This window comes from Bos grunniens, chromosome 2, assembly GCF_055505025.1.
Source record: "Bos grunniens cultivar Pamir isolate PY7600 chromosome 2, Bosgru_T2T1.0, whole genome shotgun sequence".
Lineage (NCBI taxonomy): Eukaryota > Metazoa > Chordata > Mammalia > Artiodactyla > Bovidae > Bos > Bos grunniens.
In genome coordinates this window covers 80902414-80919336 of record NC_141166.1, presented here as the reverse complement: position 1 = coordinate 80919336, position 16923 = coordinate 80902414, and the positions used below count along the sequence as shown (strand labels likewise).

Sequence of the window (16923 nt, the reverse complement as noted above, 5' to 3'; positions counted from 1 at the left end):
TAGACCTAGATGACCTTCTTTGTATACCTTTAAAGCACAATTTTTCTTATCCTTCCACATCTTTAAATATTACCATTTTGGTTGCTTCAGAAATTCTTTTCTTTCCTGTTTTGTGCCATCAGCACCACCATACCATTGTTGGAAGGTTGCTCCAGGAGACCCCTTCAGATCTCTGAATTTAAAGATGTGAAAAATCAATTTAAACTCCCCCAAGGCAGAATTACTCATAAAGAAGGTCACGGTCCACTCCATTGCTCCTTGGCAACAGAGACTTGGAAATGGTCCAAGGAAACAGACATGTGTTTGGAACATGTTATTACCTAACTTCATTGGCTCAGTTCATAGTAGGAGACACATATGGGACACTCAGATTATTAAGGAAGTTAAATGTTTGATTTCTCCCCTTGCCTTCTGTTTAGCTCTTCTTCATTTGTGGCAATAGGAATAGTTTCATGTTTCTCATAGGGATCAGGGAATGACCCACACATGTAGAAGAAAACAATTTGAGAAGCAGATTAAATAAATTTTTGAAAATATATTTGATTCGAATCATTACCTTAGTGTTGTTGAAAGATATAAAGTATTTCATATGGAGAGAGGTATATGTTGGACATATTTATCTTTAGTCTTTTCATTTGACTTAGATACATTATTTTCAAAAAGAAAATGATTATTTTTCAATTAATGACTTTTAAGTTAAAGAGGCTGAACTGATTTAGAGTTTTTTGGCAATCCTCCATTTTCCTTTTTTTAAAAAAAATCAAGAATATAAAGATGAAGTTTTAAAGATTCTTTGTTAAGAATGAGCAAAATTGGTCTGAGCACCTGTAATATGAATTTGGGCACAAATTCTTAACATATGGACTTTAAAAATTATTTTCAAAGTTTATAAAATATATAATAAAATAAATTTAATTAATATATAACATTACTTTCTCTTCACTTCCAAATATTCAACATTATGTACTTATTTTCAATCATATTAATATTAATATTTATACTCTAAATTGTGCTGCAAATAAAATGTTAAATATTAAATTGATACAACCAGCCAAAAATTTTGAAGTGGGAGGAGAGTTTCATCTAAAGATAAAGGGTGTTTTCTTCCTCTTCTTTTTAACACAAACAATATGTTATTTATTGATTAGATTGTCTCATTCTTCATGACTCTAATGTTTATTCACGGTTGCAATGAATGCTCCCTATGTATCAACTCCCTGCATAGTCACAGTGCCTGTGCAGAGCAGAGGTGTTTCATTACAGTATTTAGGAATTAATCCTATAGGTTCATGTTCTGCATGATTGTTTTTTTCACCAACTCACAAGCTAATTTCCTCCAGGAGTATAAGGGACATTACATTTGCACTGTTAATTGTAGTATTAAAATTCCTAGTCTGTATTGTTCATTATTTTTAGCACTTATTTATCCCCTCATCCAAGCCTACACCATGGGCTTTTCCTGGCATCTTCTATTTTATGTATAGTTGGTGGTGGTTTAGTCGCTAAGTTGTGTCCAACTCTTGTGACCCCATGGACTGTAGCCTGCTGGGCTCTTCTGTCCATGGGATTCTCCAGGCAAGAATACTGGAGTGGTTGCCATTTCCTTCTCCAATTTTATGTATAGTCTGTATTCAATTCTAGTCTTTCACTAGTCTTCCCTTAACTAAAGCCCACTTTCCATACTTCTTCCAGATTAATAGCAATGTAATCTTGTTACTTCAATAACTGGATAATCAGAAAGTTAAATTCTAAAATCCATTAACTCTCATATAAAGTACTTCATGTTATGTCATTTTTGGCTTTAAATGTCTATCATGTTTCTACTTACCCTCTTTGTCTTTATCAAGTGGAACTACTTATAAATCTCTAAAACTTTTCTTTTCCTTCTCTTTTTGTCTTCAGTGACATTGCATTCTCTGTTCCCAGTTATGAATTTCACCACAGTTTACCACTATCTCCACAGGGAAGTCTTTTTTGTATACTAGCCATCTCTTTTCTCAATACCGCCCACTTGAGTTAAACATCTCTTGGATATTCTTTTATTATGGTAGTTGCAAAACCATATTGCAACTTCATGCTTATTTATTTGATGCATCTATAAATGAATATGAGGGGACACATTAATTTGTAGCATCTTTGTAGTCTCAGTGTCTAGCACAGTAGCTAGCACATGGATGAATGAATGACTGAGTCAGAGGGGCAAAGTAAAATTAAACATCTCTGGTCACCTTCCAGCAACATGGTGTCTTCTTTAAACATTGCGATGATTCTGCTGTTGCTAAGTTGCTTCAGTGGTGTCCGACTCTGTGCGACCCCATACACGGCAGCCCATCAGGCTCTCCCATCCCTGGGATTCTCCAGGCAAGAACACTGGAGTGGGTTGCCATTTCCTTCTCCATTGCATGAAAGTGAAAAGTGAAAGTGGAGTCGCTCAGTCATGTCCGACTCTTAGCGACCCCATGGACTGCAGCCTACCAGGCTCCTCCATCCATGGGATTTTCCAGGCAAGAGTACTGGAGTAGGGTGCCATTGCCTTCTCCAGCAATGATTCTAAGCAGCATTATATTCTTGGGATCCCGTAGTTAATATATCAGCACTGCATAGTTAATTTCAGGATTTTATTTTAGATTGCAAGTACTCATAAGCTGCAACCTTGAATTCTGTTATCATTTTAGTTCTCAACTCCAAATCACAAGACAATGATTGTATTTGGTCCTCCTTTTTAACCTTGCGTTTATAACATTGTGAAAATAGCAAAGGTTTCTGATCAAGCTTCTGTAAAGTGCTTATGCATAATGTTAGTACTTGAAAATGTTGACCCTCTAATATATTGGATGACTTTTATCCTCCTGAGCAGCTATTCTTGTTAAAGTCCCTAAAGTGAATAGAAAATGTTAATCACACGTAAATACCAGAAAACATAAGGCCTTTTCGTCACATTTATTTACTATGCACAAAAGAGAACTTCTGAAAAGTGATAAAAACTGCTTCATCACTATGACTACTTTAAATAAATAGTGTTTTGTAGAAACTGACTAGAAAGGAATACATTTGCTATGCAACAGCATGATAAATTGGCTATTTTTTCAAATTCTAAATAGAACTAATACCAACATGTATTTTTATCATACAGAAGTGCAACTACTGGGCACAAGGAAAATTACTTCAGAAAGAATGTAGAAATTATAAAACGGATACTGAAGAGCATGTCAAATCAGTTAGGAATTTAGACTCCAGAATGCGGGGGAAAAGATCACAGGAGGTAAACCTTAAATGGCCTCCTGCTGTGCTTAGATACTAGAGGTTTAATCCTTAGCTGTGGTCAGCTTCCCTTAGAGGGCGGATCATGTCAGCTGTGGTCAGCTTCCCTTAGAGGGTAGATCATGTCCTCGGTATATTTTGCGGCTTCACGTTTATTTGTTTGTATTAGGGGAAAAGACTCATGATGATAATTTTCATTATTAAAATTACTCAGAATCTCCTATTTAGCACCAACTCCAGGTCACAAGTAATGCATTTTTCTCTAGAATTTTCCTTCTAGCCCCAGGAAACATTAAGCAAAACATAACACAATCAAGCTTATTTAATGTTTCAAGAAGTACTTGTGTAGATGTATGGTTTTAAAAAAAAGTATTTTTGATATATGATTAAGTTATTTGATACCTACTTGTTATGTTCCACATTAACATTTGAGGTTAACTTTATGTTTTTGGTGAAAAATCTGAAGCTAAATCACCTATTGTGATTAGGGATGAGAAAAGAGATAGTGATATAGTTGGTTTTTCTGAAGACTTGAAAAATGAATGTATTTCCTTGTATATGAACTTGAATTCCTTGATATTTTCTATACTACATTTTAACACAGCCTAGTGTATTATTATTTGGTATAAAATATGAGACATTGAATGACAGAAGATATAGATCAATTGTACTATAATATAATTACCATAAATTTTCCATATCTTTCCCTTAAAGTAATTATAATTTTATCTAGTTTAAAATTATTAAATTTGCTTCTCCTCTTCCCCCCCTTCCCACCCCAGACAATCATAGCTGTCCTGATGATCAATTTAAATGCAAGAATAATCGCTGTATCCCCAAGAGATGGCTTTGTGATGGAGCTAATGATTGTGGGAGTAATGAAGATGAATCCAATCAAACATGTTCAGGTAAAGGTTTGTTTGGATGTATACGTAATCTCTTCCACTCTTAGTCTTCATAAAGATGCCTGAAACTACGCTGAACTTTCCTAGTGATCATTGCAGTATGATCTGATTATTGCAGTAGCAAATGAATTCAGAGTTCGATGCCAAAAAGGCCAGAATACAAATTATCTTTTACTTATTCTTTGGGTATAACTCTGCTTTTCAAAGGAATTTGGCATATCATCCATGCAGGTTGACTGTCAATACACCACTTGAACAAAACTTGTCCCTGCTAGATTTTACTTGACAAAGGAGGGAGAGGTTTGTGAGTATGTTGTGATTTAGGCTATCTCACAAGGAGAATTATTATTTTTTTTTTTAACCTTGAAACAATAATTTATATGTTTTTGTTTAGTCTTCTGTAGAATATCTCTGTAAATAGGTTTCTGTTCCTGGCACATTATTCATGTGCGTTTTTTTTTTTTTAATTTTTAGAAATAAAATCCCAAGTCCGCTAAGCCTATTTATATTTCCATATAATTTATTGTATTGCAATAAATCTTTGAATCTGAAGCTAGATTCTCATTGAATAGAAATATACAGCTCATGGTACACATGAGGGCCAAAAAGATCATTCTTTTTTTTAAATTTAAATTTATTTATTTTAATTAGAGGCTAATTACTTTACACTATTGTATTGGTTTTGCCATACATCAACATGAATCCGCCACAGGTGTACACATGTTCCCAATCCTGAACCCTCCTCCCACATCCCTTCCCATACCATCCCTCTGGGTCATCCCAGTGCACCAGCCCCAAGCATCCTGTATCCTGCATCAAACCTGGACTGGCAATTCATTTCTTATATGATATTATACATGTTTCAATGCCATTCTCCCAAATCATCCCCCGGCTCCCTCTCCCACAGAGTCCAAAAGACTGTTATATATACATCTGTGTCTCTTTTGCTGTCTCGCATACAGGGTTATCATTACCATCTTTTTAAATTCCATATATATGCGTTCGTATAAAAAGATCATTCTTAATCAGATAAGTGTTGAAAAATGATCCTGACTAGCAGCTGCCTAATGCTTCTCTTTAAACAATGAAAAAAGTCATATATTTAGTGACTCTTATTAATATGATCAGTATTTTATTAATCATTACATATACTGTTAAAATCTATCAACTACCTCACCTTTTCTCTTTGCAAAAGTAAGCCATACTAAATACAAATTATTATAATGCATTAGTGAAAACTGCAAAGGCAGCACATAGATAAAAGACCAAGAGGTCAAGAAGCCTGACTGTACTCTGGATTTTGAAACTGGCATTCTTGGGAAGACTTGTGCCTCCCTGTACCTCAATTCCCACATTTATTGCTTTCAACTCTGTAGAAGTATAAAATTTCCAGAGCTTTGCATCATGTACTAAATATCAGCAACAAGAATGAAATAGTCACCATTCTGTAATCCTAGCCTCCATTTTATATTCTTTTTTTTCCCCATGGTAATGTATTTACTGAGGATCCATGGGCTAGTCATTCTCCTGTCCCTTGATTAAAAGCTCGGTCTACTCTTTTAGAGCAACTGATTATTTTCAAGATATTTTATGTCTTTCATAAGGGTGTTTTGCCAAAAACTATCTAACAGAAAGGGACCTTTAGAGACCAGTTGGGCCTAGGCTCCTGCCTTCAAGTTTATTCTTTTCATAGATGAGGTGGAAGAAGAGATTTGCCTTAACTCATCATTGGTAAGGATTTAGGAAAACTCACTTCATCTCTCTCCAGGGCCATTGCTCTTTTTAACGAACTATGTTATCTTGAGAATTAGCTAGAACTCTAGACTTGGTCAGTTTAATGTTTCCCAGGTCACTCTTAGAATATGACTGCAATTTACAATGAAGCATCTTTCTAAATTAGTGCAATTATTATTCTTTTATATTAAGATTCAACTCAGAGACTATATAGTATTACATCCTAACAAGATAGATCTGCTTTCACCTTAAATTAACAGGCATTGCTGTGTCACTTCATAATACCATGTCTTCTTCATTTCTATTTGATTTTTTAAAATCTGCTTGTTTCTACATGATTTTTAAAGAAGGATTTGGGATTGATTAGCTACTTACATCGAAAGAGTGAAAATGTTATGTATAAGAGCAAATAAAAAAATTAATCCTAATTAGTAAGATTTTTAAGACACTCCAGGCCTCAGTTCACTAGAAAATAGAATGCCACTTGCTTGCACCTCAAGTGCTACTTTAAGTGACAGCAGCTGAAGTCTGCTACTAACTATTAGGTCTTCTTGTCATATTTATGATAGCTACTATGGTCACCTTATGTCTTTCTAAATTGAAAAAAAAATACAAAGAGAAAAATAATTATGGCTTTTAGCTTTGAAAACTATGCTGTCAGGTTACAATGTATTTCCATTTTGTTTTACCAAAATGAATAGGTCATTCAGGTCACTATCTTGGAAAAATATGGCAAATTCATTAAATGATTTCCCTGGTTGAGTTATTTCTCTACATTTCTAGATATAGAAGTATACATGGATATGTATCCTAGATAAAATAATACTCATATGGGGATTATTTTGTAATTGAAACCACTATCCTGTAGCCTTTAGCAGTGTGACTACTTTATATTTAAATGAAAATTCTTTCCTATAACCAACCAATTTTGTATTATATTTCTTTGGGATTTCTCCTCAGTGGATCTACTAATTCAGTAAATATCTATCACAGCATTGGAGATAGAATGAGGAAAAATACACAGTAATTTCTTTAAGAAGTTATGAGATAAGATGAAGAGAAAGACATTCAAAGAGTTCATTCCCATAGAACTAAGTTGACCCTCAAATAGAAGCACAAAAAGAGCTACTAATTAATCTTTGGCTCTCCTGGAAGTCCTACTAGAGGAGGGGATGTCTAAGCTAAGCCTTACCAAAAATAAATAAATAACTTAGAAAAATGTCTAAATAACAGTTTAAATCATTTAATTAGAAAATATAACCTGATAAGACCATGTGGTATTCACAATTAAAATGAAAAATTAGAACTCAAATATTAACAGAAATTTCAAAAAGCAGTGTTAACTCAAAATCTTATAACAATAAGCAATTCAGTGCCATTCATATGAAATATAAAAATACAAAAATGTTCTATATGTGCTTGTTGATTAACAAACATATAAAAATAGGAATAAAATACAGAGATTTAAAAAAAAAAAAAAAAAACTAAGGATAAAAATTACCTCTATGAAACAGAAAGGGAAATGTGACTGGGAAAGATTACATAAGGGACTTCAAATGTAAGTATAATACTTTTACTTAAATTAGAATCTGTAGCAAATGTAGAAAAAATTAAGATTTGATAGTTCTATAAGAAGACAAACAGATTTTAATGATATTTCCTATACTTTTCTAAGTGATGGAAATATTTGACTGAAAAAAATATATAAGTGATTGTGGAGGGTGAAGTCCTTAGAGGGTAGCGGGCAGTTGGAGAGAGAACCTGGAAGGGAAAAGGGGAACACAAAGGGGCAGAACAGAGCTGATAGGCAGGGTTTGGGAGTTGTTTTTCATCATCAACAACAACAGAGTTTTGTGTACTTTTGAGGGAGACCTAGAGACCAAAGATGAGAAGTTCAATTCAGTCGCTCAGTCATGACTGACTCTTTGTGACCCCATGAATCACAGCACACCAGGCCTCCCTGTCCATCACCAACTCCCAGAGTTCACTCAAACTCATGTGCATTGAGTCAGTGATGCCATCCAGCCATCTCATCCTCTGTTGTCCCCTTTGCCTCCTGCCCCCAATCCCTCCCAGCATCATGGTCTTTTCCAATGACCAATCAACTCTTCGCATGAGGTGGCCAAAGTATTGGAGTTTCAGCCTCAGCATCAGATCTTTCAATGAACACCCAAGACTGGTCTCCTTAAGATGGACTGGTTGGATCTCCTTGCAGTCCAAGGGACTCTCAAGAGTCTTCTCTAGCACCACAGTTCAAAAGCATCAATTCTTGGCATTCAGCTTTCTTCACAGTCCAACTCTTACATCCATACATGACCACTGGAATAACCATAACCTTGACTAGACTGACCTTTTTTGGCAAAGTAATATCTCTACTTTTTAATATGCTATCTAGGTTGGTCATAACTTTCCTTCCAAGGAGTAAGCATCTTTTAATGGCAAACCAATTCAGTATTCTTGCCTTGAGAACCCCATGAACAGTATGAAAAGGCAAAGTGATAGGATACTGAAAGAGGAACTCCCCAGGTCAGTAGGTGTCCAATATGCTACTGGAGATCAGTGGAGAAATAACTCCAGAAAAAATGAAGGGATGGAGCCAAAGTAAAAGCAATATCCAGCTGTGGACGTGACTGGTAATAGAAGCAAGGTCCGATGCTGTGAAGAGCAATATTGCATAGGAACCTGGAATGTCAGGTCCATGAATCAAGGCAAATTGGAAGTGGTCAAACAAGAGATGGCAAGAGTGAATGTCGACATTCTAGGAATCAGCGAACTCAAATGGACTGGAATGGGTGACTTTAACTCAGATGACCATTATATCTACTACTGCGGGCAGGAATCCCTCAGAATAAAGGGAGTAGCCATCATGGTCAACAAAAGAGTCTGAAATGCAGTACTTGGATGCAATCTCAAAAATGACAGAATGATCTCTGTTCGTTTCCAAGGCAAACCATTCAATATCACAGTAATCCAAGTCTATGTCCCAACCAGTAATGCTGAAGTTGAATGGTTCTATGAAGACCTACAAGACCTTTTAGAACTAACACCCAAAAAAGATGTCCTTTTCAATATAGGGGACTTGAATGCAAAAGTAGGAAGTCAAGAAACATCTGAAGTAACAGGCAAATTTGGCTATAGAATACGGAATGAAGCATGGCAAAGGCTAATGGAGTTTTGCCAAGAGAACACACTGGTCATAGCAAACACCCTTTTCCAACAACACAAGAGAAGACTCTACACATGGACATCACCAGATGGTCTACACTGAAATCAGATTGATTATATTCTTTGCAGCCAAAGATGGAGAAACTATACAGTCAGCAAAAACCAGACCGGGAGCTGACTGTGGCTCAGATCATGAACTCTCATTGTCAAATTCAGACTTAAATTGAAGAAAGTAAGGAAAACCACTAAATCATTCAGGTATGACCTAAATCAAATCCCTTATGATTATACAGTGAAAGTGAGAAATAGATTTAAGGGACTAGATCTTATAGACAGAGTACCTGATGAACTATGGATGGAGGTACATGACATTGTACAGGAGACAGGGATCAAAACCATCCCCATGGAAAAGATGGGAAGTTGTTAGGTTAAAAAAAAAAAGTTTCCCTGTAGTAACCATGATGATGATCCTTGGCTTCAAGCGTAGGCAGTGTCAGACAAGCTTTTTCCCACAGCATAGAGCTCTGGTTCAATGACATAATATTTATTCTCATATCCCACACAAATTTTAACTAAATTCAAACTAGACCAATAGGATTGTGTTAAGGAAACCTGATATATTTTTTAAAATCAGAATTATTTTTTTACAAGATAAATTGGAGAGTATATTTACATATGATGTAGATTTTGTTTAAATAGAATGCTTTGATACAGTGCAGATAAAGTTTAGGAACAATGTATCAAGCTCTGTCCTCCCCCTCCTTGTTCCTATACACTGTGGGATTTCTCACTGCTGTATGACTGCAGGGGAAGCATCCTTAGTGATGGGTAGAAAAAATTCACATTTTGACAGTGAATTTCTGATTCACTGCTAAATAAACAGTTCCACTGAGGAGGTGTAAATTTCCTCTTCATTAGAGCAGAATTTGCTACAAAATTAGAGTCCTCTGGGGCTGCTCTGCTAATCTCACCTCCAAACTAATTTAGAATTGATGGAGACAAGAACTGAGAAAGTCAAGGTTGTGTCTTCTTGATACAAATCTAGTGATTAAAAGGTGATAATTTAGTCAATCTGATTATATCATATAGACAGTACTTGTAGATTTATGGAATGAAGCATTTTTCTTATCTAAAAATCTGTTAAATTTGCCTGGTAGACTAAGCAGATTATTTTCTCCATGATCAGAAAAGACAATGAATTCATATATTTTCAGGGCATAGTCTCCTTTTATCATAAGCCAGTAATTATTCTTTGAAATAAAGAGTCATAACAGTTGTGCAGGTTTCCTAGTTAAGGAGGTGATACACAAATCCCCATCACAATGTGAGATGTGTCCTAGGTGATGTGAGATAGGTATCTAGGAGTCCTTTCTCATTCTCCTCTCTAATCGTTAGAGCAGTACTGGTGAGAGAAGAGAACCGGAGAAAACTGGTTAGAATTACACATGAATGATTAGGAGAGTGACACAAGAGAATCGAATGGAAAAACATTGTATTGGAGATTATAATATAATCTCATTATGGGTCAATTAGAAGATTTAATGAAAATGAAACTATGTGATATCTTTTCTTCTTCAAAGCAAGAAAACCAGAAAAGTGGAAGGAATAAATGTGTAGTAAATGAGGGAGAAAAGGAGAGATTTAGAAAAAGAAATGTTGAGAGAACAAAAGAAAAGAGAAAGGCAGGGAGGGAGGAAGAAGGGAAGGAAAAAAAGAGGGAGGGAAAAAAAAAACAGGAGGAAGAGTGGAAAATAAAACTGTGTTATTCAGTTTCTCTTACAACTCAAAAGGTAAAAAGTATTTACTGTGATCAGTGAAATGATACAGAGACATGTAAGAGAAAAAGCTAATTATCTGTCTCACAGCTCTGTGCCTTCCTCTTCCCACCAACTTAACTAATGCCAACATCTTCACACTTCTTTAGGCTAATGCAAATGTGGTTTTATTAAAATTACCTAGTGTTGACTTAAAAAAAAATGCAGAGTGTGAGAGTTGCAACTTACGTTTATTTGGGGCAAAATGAGGACTGCATCCTGGGAGACAGCTATAGCTTCTCAGATAGCTCTGAGAAACTGCTCCAAAGAGGCAAAGGGGAAAGATCAGTATATAGGTGATTTTGGTGAAGGGATAGTACATGTAATCAAGCACATATTTTTTCCAAAATGTTTCGACTAGTCTCATGAAGCTTTTGGTAGTCAAGAGAAGCAGTCACCACCATGAAGGATTTTAGTGGTTTTCTAGATATGAGGAGATACAAGAATTGGATTCATAAAATTGGCTCCTGAAAATGTCTAACTATCTGACTACCTATTCTGCCAGTTTTGCCCTGAGTACAGAGTGCCCTGTTTCTGATCTCTACCCTGAACTCTTTCATGGGGTGTTGAAGGTCAGCAGCTGCAGCAGCATATGAATTAATCCTTGTAGAGGTAGATAGCAAGTGCCAACTTGTAGTTGACACTAGGAACATTGTTGATTTACTCTAAATATTAGAGTAATTTTGCATAAAATCCATAAGGTTAACAAAATAAAGTAATGTAGGAATATTAAATCTTACCTTAAACTTTCAACATTGAAAACTTCAGAATCATACTTGTTTGTTGGGCGATCTAAAGTCTATTAATCTAAAACAGTTTACTTGTAAAAAAGGAAAAATCATATACGGTATAATGTATTTTAGATTGAGCACCCTTATCCACATAATCAAAGCCAAACACAGTGCAACACTTTTCTTGGTCTTTCTAATTAGAGTCACTGAGAATAGAAACACTATATCCAATCTAAGAAATCAAATCAAACATTTCATTTGTTTTTTCTCAAGTAATCTTCTAAATACTCACCAATAATGGATATACGTCTTTACAGAGCAAGTGCAGTTTTCTTAAAGAAAATTACTAGTATATGACTTTAAAGAAACTATTTTATGTGACTTCTTAAAGTCTGAGTTATGGAAACCCATTTTAGTGTGTTTGGATGACTTTGAACCACAGTCTATTTTATATAAGCCATTAGTATTAAAGTTCACAGGGTGTTCTGATGAAATAGGAACACACCTGTCTGTTTCTCAAGCCCAGGAAACAAGGGGATATCTATAAACAAAGCAATGTTCTCAGGTCATAGCTGCAGGAACTCAGACTCTAATTGTTCCTCAACTGTCAAATCTTCATCTAACACAAATATTAATAGGTCTGAGTGTCTCCTTCCCAATTACCCCACTCCTTCCTTTTGTCTAATTAAAAGGAATGCTGGTATACTTGACAACATAGGAAAACAGATTTGTAGTTCAGAGTGTCAAAAGGGAAAATAAAACCAAACATTTAAAAATAAATATGTGACAAACTAAGGCCTGGAAGAAGAATTAGGAAGCTATCTAGGCTCTCATGCTTTCAAAAGTTGATCTGATTATAATAGAAAAAGGCAATCAAATGCCTTATAGAACATAACCCCTTTACTGAATAATTTTAAACCACTGCCTTTGGCTAGCAAAGAAAGCAAGGTTTTCTGTGTGTGTTTCTTGAAATCCTTAAAAGAGCTCAAAGCAAAGTTCATTAATATATTTTGACTGAAAAGTTATACATTTTTGTATCACTACACTTAAAAGTAAGTTTAAAAAATCCATTTTAAGGCTAAATATATATTTTTAGAAAATATTTTCTGCATTCTTGATCCATACTTGAACTCATTTGTAGATCAAAAATAAATGCATTGAAAACGTTAGAGGACAAAGACAATTTTGACCCCATAATTAGAAACCAGTTACCCTGATATCTCCAAATCCTGCCTCCTTCATTATAGCAAGTTTCTTGGCTTATCATCCAAGGCTATGCAAAATAATTTTTTGTTAATTAAAAATTGGAGGAAATTTAATTCAGTCATATATTCATCAGCATGTGCCAGACAAAAATTGTAAAATAATGAATTCACAGCTTCATTTATGAACATGTGTGAAGATTACAATATATCTTGTCACTTAGCATTCATTTAATTGAAGGGCAGAGCATGTGAACTTTAGAAAAGGCTGACAAGCTGGCATTACCAAAATTTTAATAAAGATTTAATTAGAAAATATTTTATCTAATAGAGAAATGTAATATCTTATGTGTAAAAGAGTTATTGTATGATTTATTTTATCCTCAATATTATTCAAAAGGTCTCTAAATTTATCCTCTGTGCATTAATTGATCACCTTAGCCAGGACATGCGAAGTGGACCAGTTTTCTTGTGGAAACGGGCGCTGCATTCCCAGAGCATGGCTGTGTGACCGGGAAGATGACTGTGGGGACCACACAGACGAAATAGCATCTTGTGGTAAGTTGTGAGCTTTCAGGCTGTTACTGGAGAAGGGAATGGCAACCCACTCCAGTACTCTTGCCTAGAAATTCCCATAGATGGAGGAGCATTGTAGGCTACAGTCCGTGGGGTCACAAAGAGTCGGACACAACTGAGCGACTTAACTTTCACTTAACTTTCTAACTTTCAAACAGATTATATCACTATCGTCTGTTTTAAAAGGCTGTTTATTTCTTTATGAATATAAGACAACAAGGCAGAAGATGTTACTTTTTATTACTGCCTTTTGGGCCTGAGTGTGTACTTTAATGATAACTCCAGAATGTGTCCCATTCACGAGGCACTAGCCATATCATTGGCTAAAATAAATGGATCCAAACATTGCAGATTTTAGTAGGAAGTGATTATTATAAGGCGAACAGGACGTTCTCAGATGTTCATTATTTATCTTATGTCTATAATGATTAAATTTTTCAAACAGAATAGCTCATTCAGTGACATGTGGACTAACTGAGGAGGCCATGCTTCCTGTTTGTATGCATGTGTTACACTCTTGGAGCAATACACTATAGAGGCTGAGAATACATAGTTGATAAATCATTTGTTTCATTTCTAAAGAATTGTATCATTCTGAAGGACAAAATTTTTATTAGTTGAAAACATTTTTTTAAAGGCAAAATTCCTATTATTGCATAAAGTTGCCAATTTAATTACACCCATTTGTACCCATATATCAGTAGGCCGTATTATCATTTGTGTACTAAAACACAATAAGGAAATGAACCAGATTTTCTAAGTCTTCCACTTTATTTCAGTCATGGCTTTGAATATTTTAAATTACTACAGGACAGCATAAATTAGACATGTGTAGCACATTTATTAAAGTAGAATACAGCTGGGTATGTATTTTTAATATTTTGACTCCATGTTATAGTATTTCTACCAATAGAGAAATAAGGAGACTTTTTTCTAACTCCTCAATTAAAATAGTTCTGTTCAGCATGTGCACTCTGTTTACCTAAAATTTTTCCTTTTAAATATTTTTTTATACCACACTAAGTCCCTATAACATTTGAGTTTACAACCTCTCAAAAAAAAATCTAGATAAAGTATTAATCATTGGCAATTGACATTCCACAGAAGACAGAGATGCTAATAAAAAAAAAGTAATAGAGAATTACATAATTGTACATGTTACATGTAGAAAAATTTCTGAGGGCTGGCCAGTTAAGGGATTGAGCAGTGTATTTTCTCTCCTTTCCAATGTCCAGACTAATCATGTGGCTGGGTCTGCTTCTAGAGGGCTCTACTTTTTAGAAAAACTTAAATGCTTTTCTGCTCTTAGCATCTCCATCCAGAGTATCCCAGAAACATAATGAACAACCTGAAAACGTTAAATACAGAGAAAGTCTGGAGTTAGAATTCCAAGTCAGATAAGAAATGCCATGAAAAACAGAGTAGGAAATTTGTGATGAGCTCTTTAGAGAATTTTGATCAGGACTTTGAGCTGACTTATTTTTAGCAATGGATCTAGTGCAATATTTTTTTCTTTATTTTAGTAATTTGAATCAAAAGAGAAGAATTCCTAAAATTTCAATAATAATTAAAATAATCATGCCAGCAAACTAACAAACTTTTCATGAGGTGAGTGGACAAAAGGTGTCAGGAGTCCAGACGTATTTTCTTACTGAATCTTTATGAAAAATCTACTGGAAGTATATTACTTTCCACATTTTACAGTTAAGAGAATCAACATTTAAAGTCATGAATAACATGTGTGAGATAACAAAACTAATAAATAACAGAACTAGACCATGAATCCAAGTATGCTTAAAACTAAAACTCAACCATTTCGGTGAACTTGGTTTGGAAGCCAAGGATAAGGTGTAGATAGAGGGCAGATAATGCCATGATGGTGGTTTAGTCACTAAGTCATGTCTGACTTTTGCAACCCCATGGACTCTAGCCTGTCAGACTCCTCTGTCAGTGGGATTCTCCAGGCAAGTATACTGGAATGGGTTGCCATTTCCTTCTCCAGGGATCTTCCCAACCTGGAATCGAACCCAGTTCACCAAAATTGCAGGCAGATTCTTTACATACTGAGTTACTAGGGAAGTTAATGCCATTATGAAGTGAAGTGAAGTGAAGTCACTCAGTCGTGTCTGACTCTTCGCAACTGCATGGACTGTAGCCTACCACGCTCCTCTGTCCGTGGGATTTTCCAGGCAAGAGTACTGGAGTGGGTTGCCATTATATATCCATAAATATCTGATTTAAATGCACAAACACCTGTAGTGAGTTTTATTCATTTGTGTGTTGATAAATCAACATATCTTAGTGGAGAAGAGCCCCAATCCAGTGTTGCTTATTTTTGTGATGTAAATACTCCCACTATGGCCAACATCAATTTGCGAACATGACTCTCTGAATGTGGAGGAGAACATGTACATAACAATATGCAGTATTTCCACGATACAGACACAATCAACATAAATAACTTCAAAAGCAAAATACCCAGAAAATTATAAACTGTGAGTATTAATTACCCTTGTTTTCAATATTACTTAATTGTAAGTTTATGTGATTTATCATGTTTTAAAACACTGCCTGTGTGCTTAACAACTGACTCAAAAATCCTTGAAAATCTAAGAATTGGCTCTGTAAGCTGGTACAAGATGCCTCCAGCACACCACTGGATATACAGACAGTGTGAAGTTTATTTGTCAAATAGCATAGTTCCAAAACATGAAATTTTAGAGAATATCAGTAAACCATATGGGCTGGTCTCAGTACCTTTTATAGCATAAGAAACATGTTTTTCTCCAAACATGTTCCTCTCTTTAGCAACATACTTTTATCTCTCAGATTGTCATTTTAACTTAAAATCTACATCAGTAGAGAAGCTTTCCATAAACTTTTAATGTTTAGAGAGAATGGCCTAAATTTCTCTCATAACAGAAATTATCTCTGCACTGAATACAAAATGACAAAAAAAAAGATGTAAATTGTTTAATTTGCTGAATTAAAAAAAAAAAGCAGTCACTCTACTTGGCAATAATCCAGAAATAAATATAGTTTCAGCTAATTTCCAGTTTTATTAAGCATTATTAAAAATTTGGACTGATCATATTTCACTTCTCCTGATGGTGTTAGCCAAGTGCCTGTAAATTTAATCCAACTAGGAGATTCTGTAATCACTTTTTCTTTTTACACCTCAGTTCCATAAACCACCTCTGTTATGTTTAATAATGATTGTTTTACATTGAAAAGAATATTAAAATTTGAGTTTAAAAACATGAGAAATTTGTGACTAAAAATGTTTCTGGTAGTAATTAGGAGCTGAAGGGACTATAAGGGGGGTCAAATTTTCAGTAGGATTCACTATGACCTCTTTACAAACCTAATTAATTTTATATGCATTTGCCTTTACAAGTTAATTGCATATTTGGGGTTCAGATTATATGTGGGCACATACTTACATAATTAGGAAGGCCCTTGAGGATTTTCTCTTGATATGTAAATAATATTTTAAATGTTTTAGTAGATTCGCTCTATAGAAAGGAGAATCTGT

The 16923-nt window shown here is 34.9% G+C and overlaps 1 protein-coding gene across 1 annotated transcript in view; it reads left to right on the top strand.

Moving 5' to 3' along the window:
* The window catches only part of LRP1B (LDL receptor related protein 1B), a 2178569-nt gene that overhangs the window by 1302429 nt on the left and 859217 nt on the right, over positions 1 to 16923 (top strand). Inside the window, exons 17-18 of the mRNA XM_086368415.1 lie at positions 4044 to 4169; positions 13254 to 13370. Of these exons, the coding sequence (XP_086224541.1) occupies positions 4044 to 4169; positions 13254 to 13370 (243 nt within the window). The remainder of the gene's footprint in view (positions 1 to 4043; positions 4170 to 13253; positions 13371 to 16923) is intronic.